Source organism: Carassius gibelio, chromosome B18, assembly GCF_023724105.1.
Source record: "Carassius gibelio isolate Cgi1373 ecotype wild population from Czech Republic chromosome B18, carGib1.2-hapl.c, whole genome shotgun sequence".
Lineage (NCBI taxonomy): Eukaryota > Metazoa > Chordata > Actinopteri > Cypriniformes > Cyprinidae > Carassius > Carassius gibelio.
The window spans coordinates 9,022,437-9,042,362 of record NC_068413.1 but is presented as its reverse complement, the minus strand read 5'-3'; the positions used below and the strand labels follow the sequence as shown (position 1 = coordinate 9,042,362).

General features: G+C 39.6%; 1 protein-coding gene across 2 annotated transcripts in view; it reads left to right on the top strand.

Annotated features, from left to right (window-relative positions):
• Positions 1-19,926, top strand: part of LOC127977320 (C-myc promoter-binding protein) — a 30,527-nt gene that overhangs the window by 7,351 nt on the left and 3,250 nt on the right. Inside the window, exons 4-28 of one of the 2 annotated variants that reach the window (XM_052582169.1) lie at positions 48-117; positions 472-641; positions 1,310-1,548; positions 1,656-1,722; positions 1,866-1,924; positions 2,262-2,406; positions 2,541-2,716; positions 3,237-3,337; positions 4,217-4,438; positions 5,076-5,221; positions 5,653-5,679; positions 8,450-8,583; positions 9,313-9,445; positions 9,557-9,763; positions 9,888-10,016; positions 11,085-11,229; positions 12,858-12,980; positions 14,601-14,720; positions 15,017-15,906; positions 15,992-16,211; positions 17,582-17,673; positions 17,752-17,927; positions 18,010-18,115; positions 18,627-18,845; positions 19,004-19,121. In XM_052582169.1, the coding sequence (XP_052438129.1) occupies positions 48-117; positions 472-641; positions 1,310-1,548; positions 1,656-1,722; positions 1,866-1,924; positions 2,262-2,406; positions 2,541-2,716; positions 3,237-3,337; positions 4,217-4,438; positions 5,076-5,221; positions 5,653-5,679; positions 8,450-8,583; positions 9,313-9,445; positions 9,557-9,763; positions 9,888-10,016; positions 11,085-11,229; positions 12,858-12,980; positions 14,601-14,720; positions 15,017-15,906; positions 15,992-16,211; positions 17,582-17,673; positions 17,752-17,927; positions 18,010-18,115; positions 18,627-18,845; positions 19,004-19,121 (4,234 nt within the window). The remainder of the gene's footprint in view (positions 1-47; positions 118-471; positions 642-1,309; positions 1,549-1,655; positions 1,723-1,865; positions 1,925-2,261; positions 2,407-2,540; positions 2,717-3,236; positions 3,338-4,216; positions 4,439-5,075; positions 5,222-5,652; positions 5,680-8,449; positions 8,584-9,312; positions 9,446-9,556; positions 9,764-9,887; positions 10,017-11,084; positions 11,230-12,857; positions 12,981-14,600; positions 14,721-15,016; positions 15,907-15,991; positions 16,212-17,581; positions 17,674-17,751; positions 17,928-18,009; positions 18,116-18,626; positions 18,846-19,003; positions 19,122-19,926) is intronic. The other variant, XM_052582171.1, reaches the window with a different exon arrangement.

The following is a 19,926-nucleotide window of genomic DNA, read 5'->3' as shown; positions in this document are numbered from 1 at the left end:
TATAAAATTTGAAATCAACTTAATTTCTGTTTTTCCTGCTTTTACAGTGGGGGTCCTCTGTGTATCTGTGCTACAAAAAATCGTTGGCCAAAACCAACACACTTGCATTCAAAGCAGGTATTGTAACTCAGCCTTGAGTTGTTTTTCACAGTTTGTGTTTTGTCGTGTTTTTTGCAGTGAACAGTAGGAGGGAGAGGATACGTTAGCGAGAGACACATCAGAGCAGTAGGATACGACTGCAGTTAAATTATACTTGATACTCCCATGTAGCAAGAACAACAAGATGTCATTGTTAAGCTCAGTGCTCTCAGCACCAAAAAGATCTAGGCTTTAACTGCTGTCTGTGATTAGCTTGTCATTTGGAAGACTGGGTCAATTAATGAATTACAGGGCAAATGATGTGGGATTAGTAACTGTTGTCCTTGATGGAGCTACACAGCCTAATTGGGGGTTTGTATGGGGTGTGTGCAGGTCTTTTGTCCAGATATCCAGAAGAGGATTATGATTCCTTTCCTTTGCCTGAATCCGTGCCCCTGTTTTGCCTGCCGACGGGAGCGTCGATTGTGTGCTGGCCCTCTCATACCAAATATTCTCTTCCTGTCTTTTCAACATTTGTTCTTACAGGCGCTTCTGGAGAGAAGGTACAGACAGGAAAATTCACACATGAGCACCATCAAATACACACACAAACATTTAGACTTTCTGTATGCTTTCTTTTCACTGCAGCACCAGCATTCTTTGAAAATCAGACACGCAAGAAGGGGAATTGTCTTGTCTGGTTTAGCAATGTTCAAAGAATTTAAAGCAGCTCGAAACCAGCGTGGACAGAATATCAAAACTGCCCGTGAATAAAGGGCCTCAGAAAAGAATCGAAAATAAGATTAACGTGTAATTGGCCTGTTTAATAATGCATTGCTAAAGTGCTGTTTGGGTCAGCTCAATTATGTCGAACACATCGGTACACTCAGCTCACTCTCCTGAGCTGAACACGTCTCAAGGCTGTTTGTGCTGCAGTATTGTATAATTTATTATTTTAGGTGAGCAGCTTCAAAGAAACATGGCTAAGCTGAGATATCTCTGATCTAAAAGACTGCAAAAATAAATCTTCCGTATCACTTTCTCAATGGGTGGATTTGAGAAGTGGTTTTGAAATAGATACTGTTGGTGATTGCTCTTAAGTAGGCTAGAATAGTTGCCATTTTGCATTTTAGAAATGTAATGCAGGTATCAATACAGCATTTTTTGTTCTCTAAAATGTAAACCAGCCCAAATCCTAGCAGGTGTTCATGAGTCTGTCTCTTGCTCTCAGGTTTACGGTGCCGCCATCCAGTTCTATGAGCCCTACCCAGAAGAGTATTTGACTGACAAGCAGCGATCTCAGCTGGGTCTGCAGGCTAACGGGCTCAGGCCCCTAGGATCCATGACTGTCCACACCAACAAAAGCATCTGCCTTCTCTCTCACTGGCCATTTTTTGATGCTTTCCATAACTTCCTGACCTTCCTCTACAGATACTCCATCTCAGGTCCACACACTCTGCCCATTGAAAAGTGAGTTTCTAAGGACATTTTTAGAGGTTGCAAAGCTAGAGCTGAAATGTTAAAGTCCAAAAATATTTGGCGGCCACTATAAAGTAATATTTTTTATTTGTCCTTAGGCATATATCCCATTTCATGCACAAGGTTCCTTTCCCTTCCCCACAAAGGCCACGTATCCTGGTACAGGTGAGTTTTTGTGCACGTGGCACTTTGTTTGAACACCGTCTTTCTTGAATGTGTCAAAACAAAATGACATTGTGCAGTCAAATAGCTGCCAACCCTGGCCCTCATCTCACTGTGACAGTTGTTTGTGTGCTTGTTTTTCACAGCTGTCTCCACATGACAGCCTGATGCTGAGCCAGCCTGTGTCCTCCCCACTCCCTCTGAGGTAAGTCAGACACAAGATACACTGACCATGTCAGATGAATGCTGATCAAACCATGAAGTGTGGAAATGATACTTCAAAGGGACCCGGTTAAGTGTGATATCTTAATAGCATGTTTAAAGTGGGTTGAGACTCCTTTTTCTGTATTTTATGCAATTACCTGAACAGAGGTCAATTGCTCATTTCATTGCAGATGATCATTGTTTTGTTTTGTTTTGTTTTGTTTTGTTTTGTTTTGTTTTGTTTTGTTTTGCTTTGTTTTGCTTTTGTTTAGTTTTTTTGTTTGGTTTTATTTTTAGTGAGTAAGTGTTGTTTACACACTTGTTTTCTTTGCCCACAGTGGCGGAAGGCTCTCTACACTGCTGTTGAACCTCGGCCCAAAAAATGCAGCGACTCTGCTGGTGTTGGCTGTGACTGAACATAAGATCCTAGTTCACTCCTTGCGTCCAGCTGTTCTTACCAGCGTTACCGAGGCCCTGGTGTCGGTGAGTGGAAGACTATTCATTTTCACTCATGTCTTTGCAATTTCTATTTTAAGATTCTTACAGTATCAGTTCCTTTTGCTTGTTGTCCCACTTTTGGCTGTGTCTTGTTTCAACTTGTTTTACATGTTCCACAGATGATTTTTCCCTTCCACTGGCCTTGCCCATACATTCCTCTCTGCCCGCTGGCCCTGGCAGACGTGCTCAGTGCTCCATGCCCTTTCATTGTAGGGGTGGACTCACGGTATTTTGACCTCTATGAGCCACCGACAGACATTAGCTGTGTGGACCTGGACACCAACACTATAACTCAGTGAGTGACCTTTTAACCTCTACATAGCTCTGAGTTCCCATGAGAGCCTCTCCTGACCTTTTTGACCTATGTTGTTGAGATAAAGGCATCTTTTACCACATGAATTCACAAAATAAACACTAATTTCCCAGTTTAGGTGATGATTGGGGTCCTTTGTGATATGATTAGTGTTTATGTTTATAAGACATTTTAAGCAATAGCAAACATTTTTTCAAGTGAAATTCCAGGTAATAATCTTTATCTTTATGCAGATGGTTAAAAGATCAGGATGGAGATATATGAGCAGTGAGGAATGTTGTAGTAAAGATAGGACCCTCAGTACCACCATGTGTTGAACACATGCTCCTGTGTTGCTTTTTTCCAGTATTCACCTTAAAGATTACAGACCTTGTAAAAGCTACATTGAGACAGTAAAAACATTGAGACAGTAGAAAACAGTCCTCAGTTATGTTGTTATACGGGCATGGACTCCCTTCGCTGTTTACTCTCTCAAATGATAAACGTGTGTGGCCTGTTTCAGCAAAGAAGAACGCAGATCCCTGACCTGGAAGATCCTGCCAAGAAAAGCCTGTAAACATCTGATCAACACCCTCAGCAGTCTCCACCAGCAACTGGATGAGGGTTAGTGAGAGCGGGTCACTGTGGTGTCAAAAAAGAAAAGATTTCACTTATCGTCTGTCCTTTTCAAGGCAATATTAGTTCACTTCACTGCACAGAAAGTACCATTCTTATTGGCCTTCTACTGTCCTTTTGGGCTCTGACAGTATCATTTTTATTACCTAACAATGTTTTATGAAAGCTTGACTGAGTAAGAGCAAAACCAGTCATCCTTCAGATGTGATGAGATTTAGAGACGGGAGCAATTGGCTGGATAGAGGCGAAGTAAGGCACAAAGTCTTGCTGGGATACTATCTGATACATGAGAGCTGATTGATGCTTCAGTCTTTGAACTCAATAATTCAATGTGTTTTTGGTTCTCGAATATGTCCTGTATGGAATGTACCAACTCGTAGAATTGGGCCTAAAGAGTGAGGTTATTTATTGGTAAACAGTAATAAAAATGATGTATGTTTCTGCACGAAGTGACTGTGTTCCCATATTTTTTTTGAGAACATTATGTGTCAGTTGATGTGGATGTTTAATAACAGAAAGAGCCATGTTTTTTGCTGACCTTTCTGAAGTGATGTCAAAGGAGCTTATGTACCGCACCCATATCTCAAATTGAGCCTACTATATCTTCATTACTGAGATATTATCAGTAAATTTCTCCTTGTGTATGAACGTTGCCTTGTACTCTCCATTGAAAAATTTAGTGCAATTTTATACGGCTAAATTGATTTGATCAGACATACACTAAAACAATAATTATGGTAAATATGACTACAATTTGAATGTGTTGTTTTAAAATTTTTAAAAGGAAATAAATAAAACTCTTACTGACTCGAAACTTTTGAATGGGAGTTTATTAAAAATAGTAATTTAGGCATCGATTTTCCACAGGTTATCAGATGAGCCGTGAGGAAGTACAGATGGAGGCCTTCATGAGTGAGCGGGAACCTGGCAGTGGTGGGAAAAGTCTGGAAACCTTGGAGATGGAGATCCAGGAGGCTTTCCTGCGCTTCATGGCGGCCATATTGAAAGGCTACCGTTCATACCTGTTGCCCATCACACAGGCTCCTTCTGAAAAATCAACTGACTCCAGTTCTCTCTTTGATTTGCAAGGTAATCAGCCAAGATGGACTTCATCCTTGGATCCTCTTTCTCTTCTCCCGATGTATCATGTTGTTTGTGAACATCAGGAACAGCTTTAAAAGTGTTGCCTCATCAGCGTTAAAACTGAAAAAACAATGCATTCAAATCTTGTTTTGACCCGACCACATGCAGCGAGTCCACTGTGATACATTAGTGGAATGCTGAAGCTCAGCAGCTGCTCAGAATGCTCAAATCTGGCCCTGTGCCTGTGGAGTCTGGCTTAAATCAGGCTTGAAATTATTGTGGCGATTTTGATAAAGCCCCATTTTAAATTAGACATGCCTGACAGGTCCAACAAACTGCAATGATTAATAGAATGTCTGAGAACACATCTGCAGCCTCTTATGTAATCCCTGAGTTAGAATCTGTTGCATCTTTCACACTGTGTACACTACGGCTTTCTCAATGACGACAGTCCAGTGAATAACACGTAACTCATGACACGCCCTCTTAAATTTGACTGATTAAATGTTTAATCGCAACGGACAACTGTGGCCGTGAAGTATAGTAATCAAATAAGAAATGCAACCACTTTTTTTTTATTGTAATGGCACCTCTCAGACTCTCCGCTTGATGTCCTTGACTTTCAATATGGCTTTTTTTGCAGGCTTTTTGAAGAGTCGCGATCGATCCCATCAAAAGTTTTACTCCCTCATGACCAAGACTCAGATGTTCATTCGTTTCATCGAAGAGTGCTCTTTTGTCAGCGATAAGGATGCAAGCCTTGCTTTCTTTGATGACTGTGTTGACAAGGTAGGAAACATATACATAATTAGTTCCCGCTAAGAAATACATCTCATGCCTTTATCCAGAATGCAGCCGCCTCTAATTAGATTCAATATAAACTGCTTCTACAAAGCTCACGAAGAGTTACCATTTTAAACTACACTCCAGGCTCTTAGCAAAGAGCATGTGGAAAAAAACAAAGAGTTCGAGGAAGTGTACATGGCATAATTTCTGAGAACAGTAAGGGGAAATGTTGTCGTTAATAGCTGTGCAGTTGTGATCCCTTGGGTTTACTTATGTCAGGTTATTAATTTTCTGTGAGCATTGTTCTCTCGTTTGTTCTTTCTGGTGTTTCATCTAAACAGCCTGTCCTATTATTTTTTGCTTTTCTCACTGCTTTTTTTTTCTCTTTTCTCTTTTTTCTTTAAACTTTTATCTTTACTTGCTTGCTTGGAAAGTTATTCGGTACGGAGAAAGGGGGGAAGGTAAGCTGCTTAATTCAGTGTCTTTTAACTTCTGATGTATTGCAAAACTGAAAACAGCCACTAGAGTACTGTACTTCACCTTGATTACAAAAAAATGCCCTTTTATGGTTCTGTGAACTATATTATTTTATCTTATTTCTATTAATAATATCTAAAAACATTAGGATTGTTTGGGGGGGGGGGGGGGGGGGGGCTTGGCCTAGATTTTTTAATTTTATTTTTTTACCTCAGTTGACAGACATATGACCTGTTTTGTGGTTCCTCCATGGGTTTGGTGATTCATAGCTGGTATTATGAAGCTTGGCTTTGAAGATGCATGTTTGCTGCCTTCATAATTAAAAAAACATGTCAGTTTAGATCAGAGTCTCTGCAGAACCACTGAGATCCTGCTTGCATAATACATTTTTCGGTGTCTTACGGCACTTTGCGTTTTTTTATACGCAACTCTTGTGCCCTTTCTCGGTATGATCCAGACTGCACATGGATCTGAAGCTGTAACTTCAGCAAACCACTGCAAGTTGTCTCCTTTTTCAAGTGCAAATCAATTTATTTCCAGACGGTGGTTTTGTGCCTTTGTTGTACATTTATATCCATCTCAACAGGAGCACAATTTATTCTTGTTTAGAGGAGCAGGAATCATCTCTCACCTGTCCTCCTCACAAGGCTGTAGTGTGCTAGTAAAGATGACTGTGCAGCTCTTTAGTCTTACACTTTCAGTTATGAAAGTCACACTTATCCTGCTCTGGCCTGTCCCTCCGTTATGCGAGGACCTTGCAGGACAGTTCTTTAGCACTGTGGTGGTAATGAAACTGACAGTTTGAGTTGATTTAAACTAACATGGGTTTGTGGGTTGTGCTCACAGAGGACGTTTATAAAGGAACCATGGAGGTAAAGGACAAACCATGTACAGCTATAGCCTGAAAGCATTTGGTTATAGTGTGACACCTCAATGATCCAATGAACCAGTTTTAAAGTTCATCAAAATTTAGTAATATGCGACCATTTTTCTGAGTATCTGTGAAACTTTTGTTTTATGGTGCTGCCTCTGTTTTCTGCAGCATTGTGTATAATTATTACACGGCTCACTCAAATACTTGCTTATAATTCAACAAGTGTAGTGTTCTACCGTGGAATATTATTAAAACTATTTTTAAACTATTTATTACACTGTTGTCCCTAGCAACAAATCTCCTACACTGCTAGATGTATACTATTACTCTCTTTCCTCTCACACAATGAACTAATTTCAGCTCTAATCAACATCAGTTTATGTATTTACTTGGTAAGCTGTGTAAAAAGCAGATTCAAATCTACATTGCCCCATTGGTTTATTTTGTGGTTAAAGAATGACTGTACATTATTTGTTTACTTGTATATATAGATATATATCAAAAATAAGAAACATTAAAAAAACACAAAAAAACGAATCAGGATTTCAATAAAAGCTAATAGCTAATACAGCACTTTCACCTCTTGAGGTAGCATATTGACATTTTATTATTATTTACATGTATATATTTACATGTATAAATATATAGTCTTACAATTATATATATATATATATATATATATATATATACAAATATTTTTCTTAAATATATACATGCATGTGGGTATATTATTTATATATACATAATAAATATACACAGTACTTTGACACCCTGAAGTAGAAATTGTTTCAGCATTTTCTAAAGGTTAGGCACCTGCTTTCACTGACTTGAAAATGGACTTTAGACTTCATTTTGTACCGTATTCATGGAAAGTGCCTTTTGGCAGCTATCCTGGTGCATTACAGAGAGCTCTGTTTGACGCCACAAGTAATCAATTGCTGTTTTTTTCTGGTAAAAAGAGCCAGTGATTGATCTAAAACCTTCTCAGGGAAACTCATTTGGCAAGTCCAGCTAGAGCTCGATTCTGTTCTGTTGCTCTTACTGTCTGTCTAATAATTTTTTAATAGTATGATCCAAAACCCCCTTTGCTGAAAATGCTTTACTGATACTTAAACTGATTTTCCCTCTAGCAATAGATATAAAGTCATGCTTTATTTGATAGCCAGTGTAGTATATTGGCATAGGCTTTATGATGCATTTGTGGTCTATTTACAGGGCTTGTAGACAGACTTTGTCTGAAGGGCTAAATGCACAGTGGCTCCTCCAAGCCTTGTCTAGCCTATAAATTGCACTGGGATGGTTTCACGCCCCTCAAGCAATACAACATTAAGCGTTAAGTCCAGGTCAGTGCACTTGTAGTGCATCTTTGGCAGATGGTGAGGATTGGATGGAGACTAGGAGGATCAGAGCTTCTTGGTACAGATGTGAGATCAGTCGGACGCAGAGATGTGGGAGGTTATCAGGGTCATTTACACTAAAACCGGGGCTCCATCTAATCTGAGATCAGATCATCTGTACTTGGCAAGCTGCAGCATGTCCAGACAGTGGAAAATCCCTTGGCATGGTTGTATGGCAGTATGTGTGTCTAGTTCAAGATTCAGTTCCCAATTCTGACCAAAATGTCTATTTGACTATATAGTAGTACTGAGTAAGTTAGCAAGTGTTAAGGCTTTTTTAAGACTTCCAGTTGCTATAAATATTCTCACCGGTTCCTCTTTCAGCATTTTACTTTCCTCATTTTATTCAGAGACCAGTGTTGGCAAACATATGTCCTCTTACCTAAACCTGATCTTTTCTCAGTCATTGGTCATTGCCTCTGCTTTGTGTTCTAGTGGAAACAGAACACAGTCTGTATCTCATTAAGTGTGTTTTTACCCTAGGTGGACAGCGATAAGCCAGAAGACACAAGGCTTATTGAACTTGACAAATCCCACCGCAGCGAGCACACGGTCTACATCACCCCTCCAGAGCTGCCAGCACTTCCAGAAGGAGAAGAGCCACCGATGGTTTATAGGTACAATAGACGCTTCTGGCACACAAACTCTCATGCACACTACATTACTGTGCACATAAACAGTATGCCACACCACAGATGGCATTGTAGCAATATAATCCCCTTCTAAACCTTCCCAGGGTGTAGCGTGCAGAGTAAACCTCTCTACGGAAACTCTCACTTAAGCAGTAATGCACACACCTTAGAGAGCATGTGATAATATTAAGTGGATCTGTTATTTCGGGATTTGGTTCTATTTTGTTATAATGGGCAATGGGGTATCTTGACAATAAAGATTAATATTGTCCCATATCCCATATGTAAAAAATTTTATTATTATTATTTGAAGCCCAAGTTTATCCTTGCATGATATTTATATAAAAAATTTTTTATTTTATTTTAAATGACAGATTTTCTATTATTTTTGTGAATTATATAAACATGTTGTATTGAATTGAAATATTTATACTCTGAATTTGTTTCTTTTTAAGTATAGTTTACGTCATAAAAATAGCCACATAAGCTGGTATGGTGTTAAAGAAAAAACAAAAACAAATAACTTTAATGTTATATATTATTTGTAACTTTTGAAATCTGCAATCCTATCTATATAATAATCTTTTCTAAAGCTGCAGAAACAACATCGATTGCTGCGTGCTGTAGCATTCTGCTTTTTGATAAATAAGCTTTGACGTGACTTGACAATAACAATCAAGTACAAGCTTATCATGCACTCTTGATGTCTTGCAGCTACAGTGGCTTTCCTGTACTGAACACCCAACTCTGTGAGCTTCAGGATGGTCCCAGAGTCCCCAAAGCAACATCAGCCATGAGACACATCAGTCCCATCAGCCCAGCTGCCATATTCAGGCGTTCCCAACAGGTTGGAATTTCAAACAGAAATCTCATCCAAATCACACCCCATGATGCCGCTTGTCAAATCTCACCCCCTCCTATCTAATGCCCCATCATCTCTCTGATCCGCCCTTTGTAGGAGATCAAATCAGCCCAGAGGATGGCTAAGACGTACTCCTCCATCCCACAGATGTGGTCCAAGTGTCTGCTGAGGCATTGTCATGGCCTGTGGTTCATCTGCCTGCCCGCGTATGTCAGCGCCTGCCACTCGAAGGTGCGGGCGCTGCATACTGCTTACGACGTGCTCAGAAACATGCAGGACAAAAAGTTGCAGCCCCCTGATGAGGTAGAATTGCCTAACAGTCTCCATTGATTGGTTTGTCAGTACAGTTTGTGCTGCACCTAGACAGTGGAAATTTCCACCGGTGTTGTGGTTTTGTAAGTAATGGTTTGTTTCTGCTCCAATGGAGGTGTGTTACCGGGTCCTGATGCAGCTGTGTGGGCAGTATGGGCAGCCTGTTCTTGCTGTCCGGGTTCTTTTTGAAATGAAGAAAGCCGGAGTGCAGCCTAATGCTATTACATATGGATACTACAACAGGGTGAGCATAGTTTTCTTTTGTGCTACACAGAGACACATTGCAATCTAAATAATACTAAATAAATATGCATACATTTTCTGTGCTGATACATACTTTTGGTTTTGTGGTAGACCACGTGATACAGAATTTCTGAATTTTATTGCCATTTCTTGTTCAAATACATGCAGTGACCTTTTAAAACAAAATACAATTTATGAAATGTATTATAAAATGAAATAGCAAAAGTGCACCTGTTTTTTAATGTTGTCTGGGAGGTGCTTCCTTTTCTTTTTGGTGTTTTGCTGGTTTTTGAGGATGAGAAATGTCACGCAAATGGTGTCGCATCATCTGATTTTATTATATTTTACAAAAGTGACTTATTTCACACTAAAATGAAAACAACATAGACCACAAAATATATAAGATGTTGTTTTCTCCTAATTTTATAAATGAATAAGCATATTTATTTTGCATTCAAATTCCATATAAACTGCACAATAATGTGGTTAGTTGCAATTTAGCTTTTAGCATTATTTTCCTAGTAGCCTTCTAACTAGAACAGACAGAATCAGGACAGATGTGCAACCCATTTATGAGTCCCAACCCAGCCGCTGCTCTGGCATAATTGGTTTGTAAATGCCACCTGGTTTGACATTTTGTTATCTAATGAAATTACATCAATATATTTTAAGTATGCAAATACATTTTGGAGCCACTTTATATTTCATAAAAAGTTGACAGATGACATTTGTGTAATTTATTTTTTGTGAGATAACTTCTTCAAAAGCTATTCTATGTAGAAAAGTATAGTAGAAGTAGAAGAACGTTTAGATTAGCAATCATCTCCATGCGGGCCAGTTTTGGTCTGTGCTTTGCAAGACGTCCCAAAATACCAAGAGGACACACTCAGAGGGACATAAGTCCGGTCAGCTGAGTGTTGTTCCAATTCTATCAAAGTAATTACAGCTAGACCTTGAGAGAGAACACAATCTACTTAAGATAATGAGAGGCACTGCACTGTAGAATTATTTAGTTAATCTCTCTATGTGTGTGTGTGTGTGTCTTACTGTGCTATTCTTCTCTTCTCAGGCCGTTCTGGAGAGCACATGGCCTTCCTCCACCAGAGGGGGATACTTCCTTTGGGGAAAGCTGAGAAATGTGATTCGGGGTGTGGTGCTATTCAAACAAGTATGGAGGAGGCAGACCACCCACCCAAAAGACACCCATCTCTCTGGTAAAACCCCCAACTCCATTTCACACATTCCACAGAATCGGACACACTCTTTCAATTTCCTGTAAAAACAAAGTCAGGTCCAATCTAGAACAATTACACAGGATTATGCTGCTTCTTTCCTTTCTCGCCTCCTGTTATCCTTCTAATATTGTCAAAATGTAAAAAAAATAAAAAATAAAAATTAATAATAATATTAAATAAAAAAATATAATATTTTAATTCACTGTAAAAGCTCCAAAATCAGTATAAGATGGTGTATAAGACTTGCAAAATATCAGAGTATGTTAAATTAATTTAATTCAGGAAAATTTGACCCAAATCACCCATTTTCTTCAACTATGACTATTCTGACATAATGTATATGTAATAAAATACAATATAACAGTAGTATTTTACCAGTCAATTCATCAGTTGTGAGTGAGTCTCTAGGTGCTTCATATGAGAAGGAGTTGCTGCCGGTTCCAAACTGGCCCCTTTTGAGATTTCATTTCTTTTAGGAAGCTGTGTATAGAAACGGTACTTGGCTAGACTCAGTTCCACACCAGGACTTTTTAATTTCTCTTCTAAACAGAATAAAGATATCCCCTTTGAGATGCTAGCCAAGTCTACAGGGGAGCATGGACTCAATATCGGTTCCCACTGTCAGAAAAACTTTCCATCATTTCTCACAAAGAAAGGGTTACTTGAGTATTGTGCCTGAGGAGGTACCAGCTCTCAGCTATCTCCCCCTCAGTACTCAGGCTAGATCCAGCCTGTCTGCTGAACCAGAAAGACTTTAATGGGTCCGATTAAGATAAGAGTCGATAGCCACCTCTTCGGCCACTGCAGTTCACGGTCTGCACTTGATTTGATCTCCTCTCTCACACAGTCCCCTGTAAACAGCATAGAGAGAGGGCACAAGAGGGCTTTCATAATTAAAACAATCTGCCATTACCCACAAAATACTGCAACTTTGTCATGCAGAATGAATTTATCTCACAGTAAAAGTCTTGAGAATGGGTAACAAATTTCTATCTGGTTACTTTAGATTGGTTGTGGGCCCTGTGTCTCACCTGGTTGCCCGTTGATGGATAATTGCTCAAAAATTTGCCCTGTGCATCATCAGCTGATCTCTGAAGTGTCATGTGTCACTGAAAACTGGAGTAATGACTGCTGAATAATCAACCATCAGAAGAATAAACTGGAAACAGTTATTGTACAATATTTTACATTATAATAGCATAGCATCTAAATATCATAAAATAAAAAAAACTTGAAAATTAACTGTCTACTGTCTAAGCATGTTATCTTGAATTAAGATTATTTTACTTTTTTTTAAAGGCATAAACATAAAAACCCAATTTTTTAATATTTTGGGTAAAATGATCATGTATTTTTGAGGGAGATCAGTTTGAACAATTCTCAATTTGAAAGCCCTCAACAGCCGTCTCACCATGTGGGTGGCTTTATTTTTCATTTTGGATCAGAAAACACACTACACACACGTTTTTTGATTGCTCTGTTGCCACTTTGAAACATGATGCAATTTTTTGGCCAGAGAGCTTTTCACGTTGCAAACTGTTGTGTTTTGAAATATGTTACTTGTTAGTTCTCCTGCTAACTGTCTTTCATACTGTTCTTCCGAGCAGATGCCAGTGATCTCGACAGTGTCAGTCATGGCAGTCTGGACAGCTCTAACGATTTGGCGGAGCGAGTTTCCATTGATACAGACTTCACTAAAATGGACTCCAGTGATGACAGATCCAGCACAGGTACCCGGTCTGCTTCACTCTGTCTGTGTTCTCGTTCCTTCATCAGTTCTCCACTGCGCTCTCGGCACAGCAGGACATGCTTCTCTCTCCTTCAAAACTCGTCAGAAGTCTCTAGGAGAGTCATTATTTTTCACTGTGGGAGTGAAAAGACATCTCTCCCTGTTTTTTCTCACTTTCAGTCCTCTCTCTTTTTTTAAAGCACACATTAGTATAACACATTTGGTTCTGTGAACATAAGCATTACACCCATTCACATGCCCCCTCAAATGCAACTTCCAAAACAAAAGAAAAATCATCAAGTTTAATACAATAAATACCAGGTTTAAACTTTTTCTCAAAATATATATTTTGGGGATGCATTTATTTGATCAAAAATACAGTGTAAAACATTAATTTCTATTTCAGTGTATTTTAAAATGTAATTTTTCCTGTGATGACAGCTACATTTTTTGCAGAAATTACATATTCATTGTGATGTGATCTTTCAGTAATCATTCTAATATGCTGATTTGATTCTCAAGAAACATTTCCTATTATTGTCAATGCTGAAATCAGTTATGTTATTTACATTTTTGCGGAAACCATAATAAATTTTGTCTGGACACATTAATGTATAGAAAGTTCAAAAGAACAGCATTTATTTTAAAAATAAATCTTTGGTTAAGATTATAAATGCCTTTACTGTCACTTTTGATAAAATTAATGCATGTTTGATTAATAAAAATATTAATAATTTTTTTTTTTACAAATTATACTGACCCCAAACATTTAAAAAGTAGATTACAGCGTTTTTGCTGGATCTTTAAACTGAGACTGGTCTAGCAATCATCTCCATGCCTTATTTTTACTTACATCAAAGGACACATATTTTTTGTTGTTGTATTTGTCCGTAGAATAAAAGTCAGTATGGTTCAAAACAGCATTTGAGACCATTAATGAGACCACAGAAGAAGGAAAGTAATGAAAACAAATGAGCACGACTGCAGTAGGTGCCTGACACCCGTATCTGAAAATAAGTTAAAAGAGCCCCTCTATATGTTCGTACAGCGTTTTGAAGTATTCTAATGCTATAAACAGTGATGCCCATTGAGGAGATCTGAGAGATGTAGGATTTGACAGAAGAGACTTGCAGTTACTGAGCACTCACAGACAGCGGTGTAGCAGGAGTCTGACTGAGGAGGCGAGAAAGGAAAGAAGGAATGACTAATGGTGTTATTTTAGCTCACCTCTGGAGGCAATGCTATGATGTGAGATTTATGCCCCATCAGCTTTCTCAGTGTGGCTCGGAAGGCGCCACCCTGTGAGTGTTTTTTTAGTGTATTTCGTCCCATTTTGGTATATAAGAGAATAAACCAGTGCTCCTTTTTAGTGTTATGTTATCATTCCTTATGATGTGCTAGACTAAAATACCTTTGTTTGAAGCCGTTCTCTTAAAGAGTCTCTATCCAGTTGCATCAAATCACCCAAGTAATACTGACAGTATGTTATACAGATATGTGAGGCATGAAAAAGACCTTGCATCTCTTTAACTTTTCTGTCGTGTAAAGATATATTTTTTTGTGCACATTGTTATGGTTTGCCAAGGTTTAAGGAGTTTTTCTGTGTATTGTTTGATTCCAGGCGGTCAGTCTGATCAGGGCTACGATTCTCTGTCTAAAGAGGAGGTGAGGTTAGGAGGAGGTGAGGAGCAGAACCCATCTCCAGACATGAAGGAGAAGAAGGACAGAAACTCTTGCCCATGTGAGTAACACAGAATGCTGTTGTCCCTAAACAAACCATTAACTACAACTTTTGCCTTAATAAACTCCTAATTTGCTGCTTATTAGTAGTTAGTGATCAATTTGTTAATATTAGGAATGCTAATAAGCAACTAGCAATTAACCTTAGTTAGCAACACCTGCTACATGAGTTGCACTGAACACCTCTATGCTTCCACCCAGTGGTAAAGTATGGCACTGCAAGTTATTAAACTGCTTTATTATTTACTTCATTTTAACAAGTGTCTCTCTGTTTTTCCAACTCATTTCAATGTTCAGTGTCCAAGACTGTACTCTCAAAGAAAGAGGATTCATCTCCTATGGTTGGAATCCATCCATCTGCAACCGATGGGAAAACCAGTGATGTCTTTTCTGAAGCCCTTCCAAAGACGAAAAGGCCAGACTCCCTGGATATTTTCGGGGAAAAGCCCATAAGGCCAAGCACTCTGGATCTAACCCCAGATAAGACAGTAGGAGAACACACCAACGAATCTGTTCCAACATTGATCGACATTGAAGCAGTGGGGGGTGTCGTGAGCCCACCTAAAGTTGCTGTGGAGAGGACTCTTAGCTGCACAGTTGCCATGGAGAAGGAGCATATTGGCATAGAGAGGAGCGTGAGCTGCAGCAGTGCTCTTGGACGAGTGGTTGAGAGGACAGGTATCGAATCAGGGTTTGATCCTCTGTCCCTCATGGCGGCTGAGACTCAAGCCCACAGTGAGGGCGATAATGCAGACACCCCTACCGCCCGCCGAGACCTTGCTGAAGAGATTCACCACTACATGAACAACCTGAGCAGCCCGTTAAGCCAGCGGTCTCTCAGTGTAGACCTGAAGGGCCGTCAGACCCCATCCCCTCACAGCTCTCCCTGCACATCTGCAGCACTCAGCTCCCCCATCACCTCCCAACTCCAACCTCAGCCACGAACACGACTCTTCTCCTCACCCTCTCTCCCCCAGGGCCGCGTGCGCAGAGTCAGGGAGCAGCGGCCCACCTCCCTGGCCTCCCCTTCCTCACCGACTCCCTCCTCTTCCTCTTTCTCCATGGACTCTCTGCTCACCCCGACCCTGGACGTGTTTAAGAGCAGCTTCCTCTCTGCTGGGAAGGGCGTTGCTGAGAAAGCCAGCCGACTGTATTCGCGACTTTCCTCTCAGACATCTATAGCACAGGTATGTATGACGTTTTGTAACTTCTTATTTTCTGATAATGAAATGCTTGCTGAATCTCTTCACCTCTATTTATTATCCTCCCCAGGACTCTGACCGGGTCAGTGTGTCCTCTCTGGGGTCAGGTGACCCTGATTGCTCCTCTCTGATTGAGAGCGATTCCTGTGTAGACCCTGACGGGCTCTCTTCCCCGCAGCGTGACGCCGCTCAACCGGTCACGCGTCCCAAAAGGAGCCCTTACAGGAGCAACCACTGCCTAGAAAGCCCATCTGCACCACCTCGACTCTACCGCCAGTCCTCGCTCACCGGTACGTCTGCTAGATTCTAGATCTTCTGAAGAAGTACTGTTATCTAGGCTAAATGCCAAGCACTCATGCTAATTTTTTTATGCTTTGCGTCATCCTACATTCTTCTTATAGATATATTAAGACACCATTCTTCCATTCCATTTTTTCAATACCACAGATAAAATGATTCCTTATTGCCTCACAGAAATGTATGGGTGTCTTGATACAAAGTGAAAATAAAATAAAATAAAAACAATGTAGCAAATATAAACCATTTTTCTAATGGTTGCAATAATGATTTTATTACATTATATTACTGTTTTATTTAGCTTTCTTTGAAATTATGACACTTTGTTATATTGACAGTTCAAGTTATTAATCATAACATATTGTTTAATGTCTGTCCATGTAAAGTTTGAATTAAAAATATGTGTAGACGTTTATCCATTTAATTAAAATAATCATGTACAACGTTTACTGTAATTTTAATATAAATATTAATTTTAATTTTTTTTTACTTTATTTAATTTAAACTTATCTCACACACTTGTCTATGTGAAACGCCTGGGCTCAAAAGAGTGACCCACTTTTTTTTTTTAGTTCTTAGTTTTCTAGACAGTGAATTGAGGACATGAGGTTGAAGTGAGCAAGCTCGGCAAAGTGGCAAAAACTACATACAATATCTTTAATATTAATAAATGATGTTGATTATAAGTGGCTCCCTCTGTTTGAGGTAACTCTGAGGTTTCTCCTGAATAACACAGGCTGAAAATAGACAGTGTGCTAGAAAATTACCCATCAGGCTCTCCCATGAGTAATGCTTGTTATTTTCCGGTCTTTTGTTAAGATAACAATGTTGTACAATTAGAGAAACAAAGAAAGAGAAGGAGCTACAGCTATATTTAAATGCTTGTGAAGGAGTGATCATTCTAATTGTGAAGAATTCTATTGCTTTTCCAGGCCAGTTATGTGTGATGCTTTGGGTGGGTGATTATGCATGTTTTTGCATATATGGAGTGCTGTGTGTCGTTCATGAGGCTGGTCATTGTTTCTGCTCCAGCAGCTGCAGAAGTAGGCCAGTAGACACGGCTGTGAGTGTGTCTGGCTCTGCAGAAATGGGGTCTTAGAGGGGCTCTTTAATCAGGCTGATGGGGCTGTGCTGGAGTGCTCCCCAATCACTCACATCCGCATACACGCTCTTCTCCCAGACTTCTTTAGAGCCTCTCTCTCCTCATTCAGCGCCATCAGAATTAGCATTCATAATCCCTGCAGGCAATCAACTTAAAATCTCACTTGTTTTTGCAGAAGATTGCTCTCTGATGAAAAACATCATCTCTTCAAAGCTCCCTTTGCCACAGAGAGTGACTTTTGTTTGGTCTTTTGTCCTTCAGGTCCACCACTGACAGTAATGAAAGCTCAGCAGACCCCAGATGCTTGTTCTGATTCCAGCCTTTCTCAGTCCATGCAGAACTACGCTGTTGAAGTGAGTTTTTGTATGACGTTTATGTTGAAGTATTACTGTAGAAGGAGGTATGGTGGCTAATTTTGTTTGACTTTCTAGATACGCATGTCCAGTTGTTCGCGCTGTAACACCTGTGAGAGTTTGGTGTATGATGAAGAGATCATGGCTGGTTGGACAGCTGATGACTCTAACCTCAATAGCACATGCCCCTTTTGCGGCTCTCCATTTCTGCCTCTGCTCAATGTGGACATCAGGAACCTGGGTGACCAGGAAAGGTAATTTGGTCTGCAACTACAGAATAGACATTTCTGTGGAGATATTCACAATTTATAACTGTTATATTTTTTATCTTATCAGATCCCCCTCTCAAGATGCACATTCTTGCCAGACAGACACCACAGCTGAACAACCAAAAGTTTATGATGCCACTGGCAATCTATCTAGCAATGGCAAAAAAGACCCTGTAAGAATACATTTCTCAAACTTCAGTTCATTACATTTTGTTGTTCTGGAATCATATTTTGGATGCATCAGATCTCTAATAGTATCTATAACGATATGTAGTGCAATGTGCCATATTTTCAGGGATAGCAGTTGCAGTTAATCTGAAACATGCAGTGATTTACGTTCCAAAGCGACTTTATAATGCAATTAACCTTGAGCATGCAAAATATGCAAAGCACACATATTTGATTTAATGCATTACGTGAGCCAAAGTTTATTTATACAGTGCATTTCTCACATGCCAGTAAAGATCTAAAATACTTGTTTATGGTGTTTATAGTGTTTATAAACATTGTAAACGGTATTTTTTTTTGTGTGTGTAATATGTAACATACACCAATGCAAAAAAATGTGATTTTCACTAAATTTTTTCCAGAAATACGGTATTATGTAATAGCTGATATGTCTGTGACTCAAAAGTTCATTCAGTTGATTATGCTGGTAGTTATTTTAGCGTTTCTTTGCTCCAGGAGCCAGTTACCGTGCCCTATCTGAGTCCTCTGGTACTTTGGAAGGAACTGGAAAGCTTGCTGGAGAACGAGGGGGACCAGGCCATCTCGTCTGCAGCCATTGTGGATCACCACCCTATTGTGTTCTGGAATCTGGTGTGGTTTTTCCGTAGGCTGGACCTGGCCAGCAGCTTGCCGGGCCTCTATCTGAGCTCCAAACACTACTGCAGTGTTTCTCAGGTGGGTCTCAAGAATTCTCACGTGATGTTCCTCTTCTCCCATTTGTGTTTGAATGAATAAATAATTGTGAATGCATAGAAGCTGTAGGTGATGCCACTGTACTTCTCAATAAGAGCTTGTATAAATATTATTTACATGTTGTTGTTTTGCTTCTGCAGCCTCTGCAAATTAGTGCATCTGAAGACAGTAAGAATGTTTTGGTCCAGATCCTATGGGACAATCCCAGACTGCATCAGGACCCCATCAAGCCTTGCTACTTGCTCTGGAATTCATATTGTAAGAATATGATACAAATATACTGTATATACAAAGTCATTTAGACAGAGCTTTATGGCTGTAAATGTGTATGAAAGTGGTTCTTTGAAAACATATATTTATCCTGTTTGTGCTATGGACATGAGTTATGCGTCAAACCTTGAGGCTTTAGCTGGAGTGTGGCATTATTTTTCTAAAGAGAACAGATTTACAATTTTTGCCTGGTGGATGAGAAAATGTGGATATAAAATATATTTTAGTCATACATTGGAAAAGGAATCAGACACATATTTAGGTGCCAGAATATCAGAGAGTTGGTTCTTTTCACTTAAGGGGGTCGCACACCGGACGAGAAGCCCAGCGCCGCGTCGCGTCGCGCCACGTCTTTAAAATTCGAACACATTATTTCTCTATGTGAGTACACACACCGGCGGCGCCATTCGGCGTCTGTCCGCGGCGCCCAGCTACGACTCAGAACGCTGTTCAAATTTCTGCCGCGCCACAGAGCGCCATCCGCATAGTTTTATATTAAAAAACCCAGATGTTATAAACTGAAACTGAAATTAAAGTACAGCACACTTGTTTCATTCAAATAAAACATTACAAAGTGTTTGGTTACGTTTTCAGCAGCACAGTTGCCTAGACAACAGATACAACAAAACAATAACAGACTTATTATAATAACACAGATTCTTTTCATTAATTAACGTTAAAAACTCAGCTTTTATCAATTAAAATCATATATTTACAATTAAAATAATAGATGAAGTTAAAACTCTCCCATCTTGCTGCGAAATTGAGCTCACGCATATAGAATGTGCGCGTC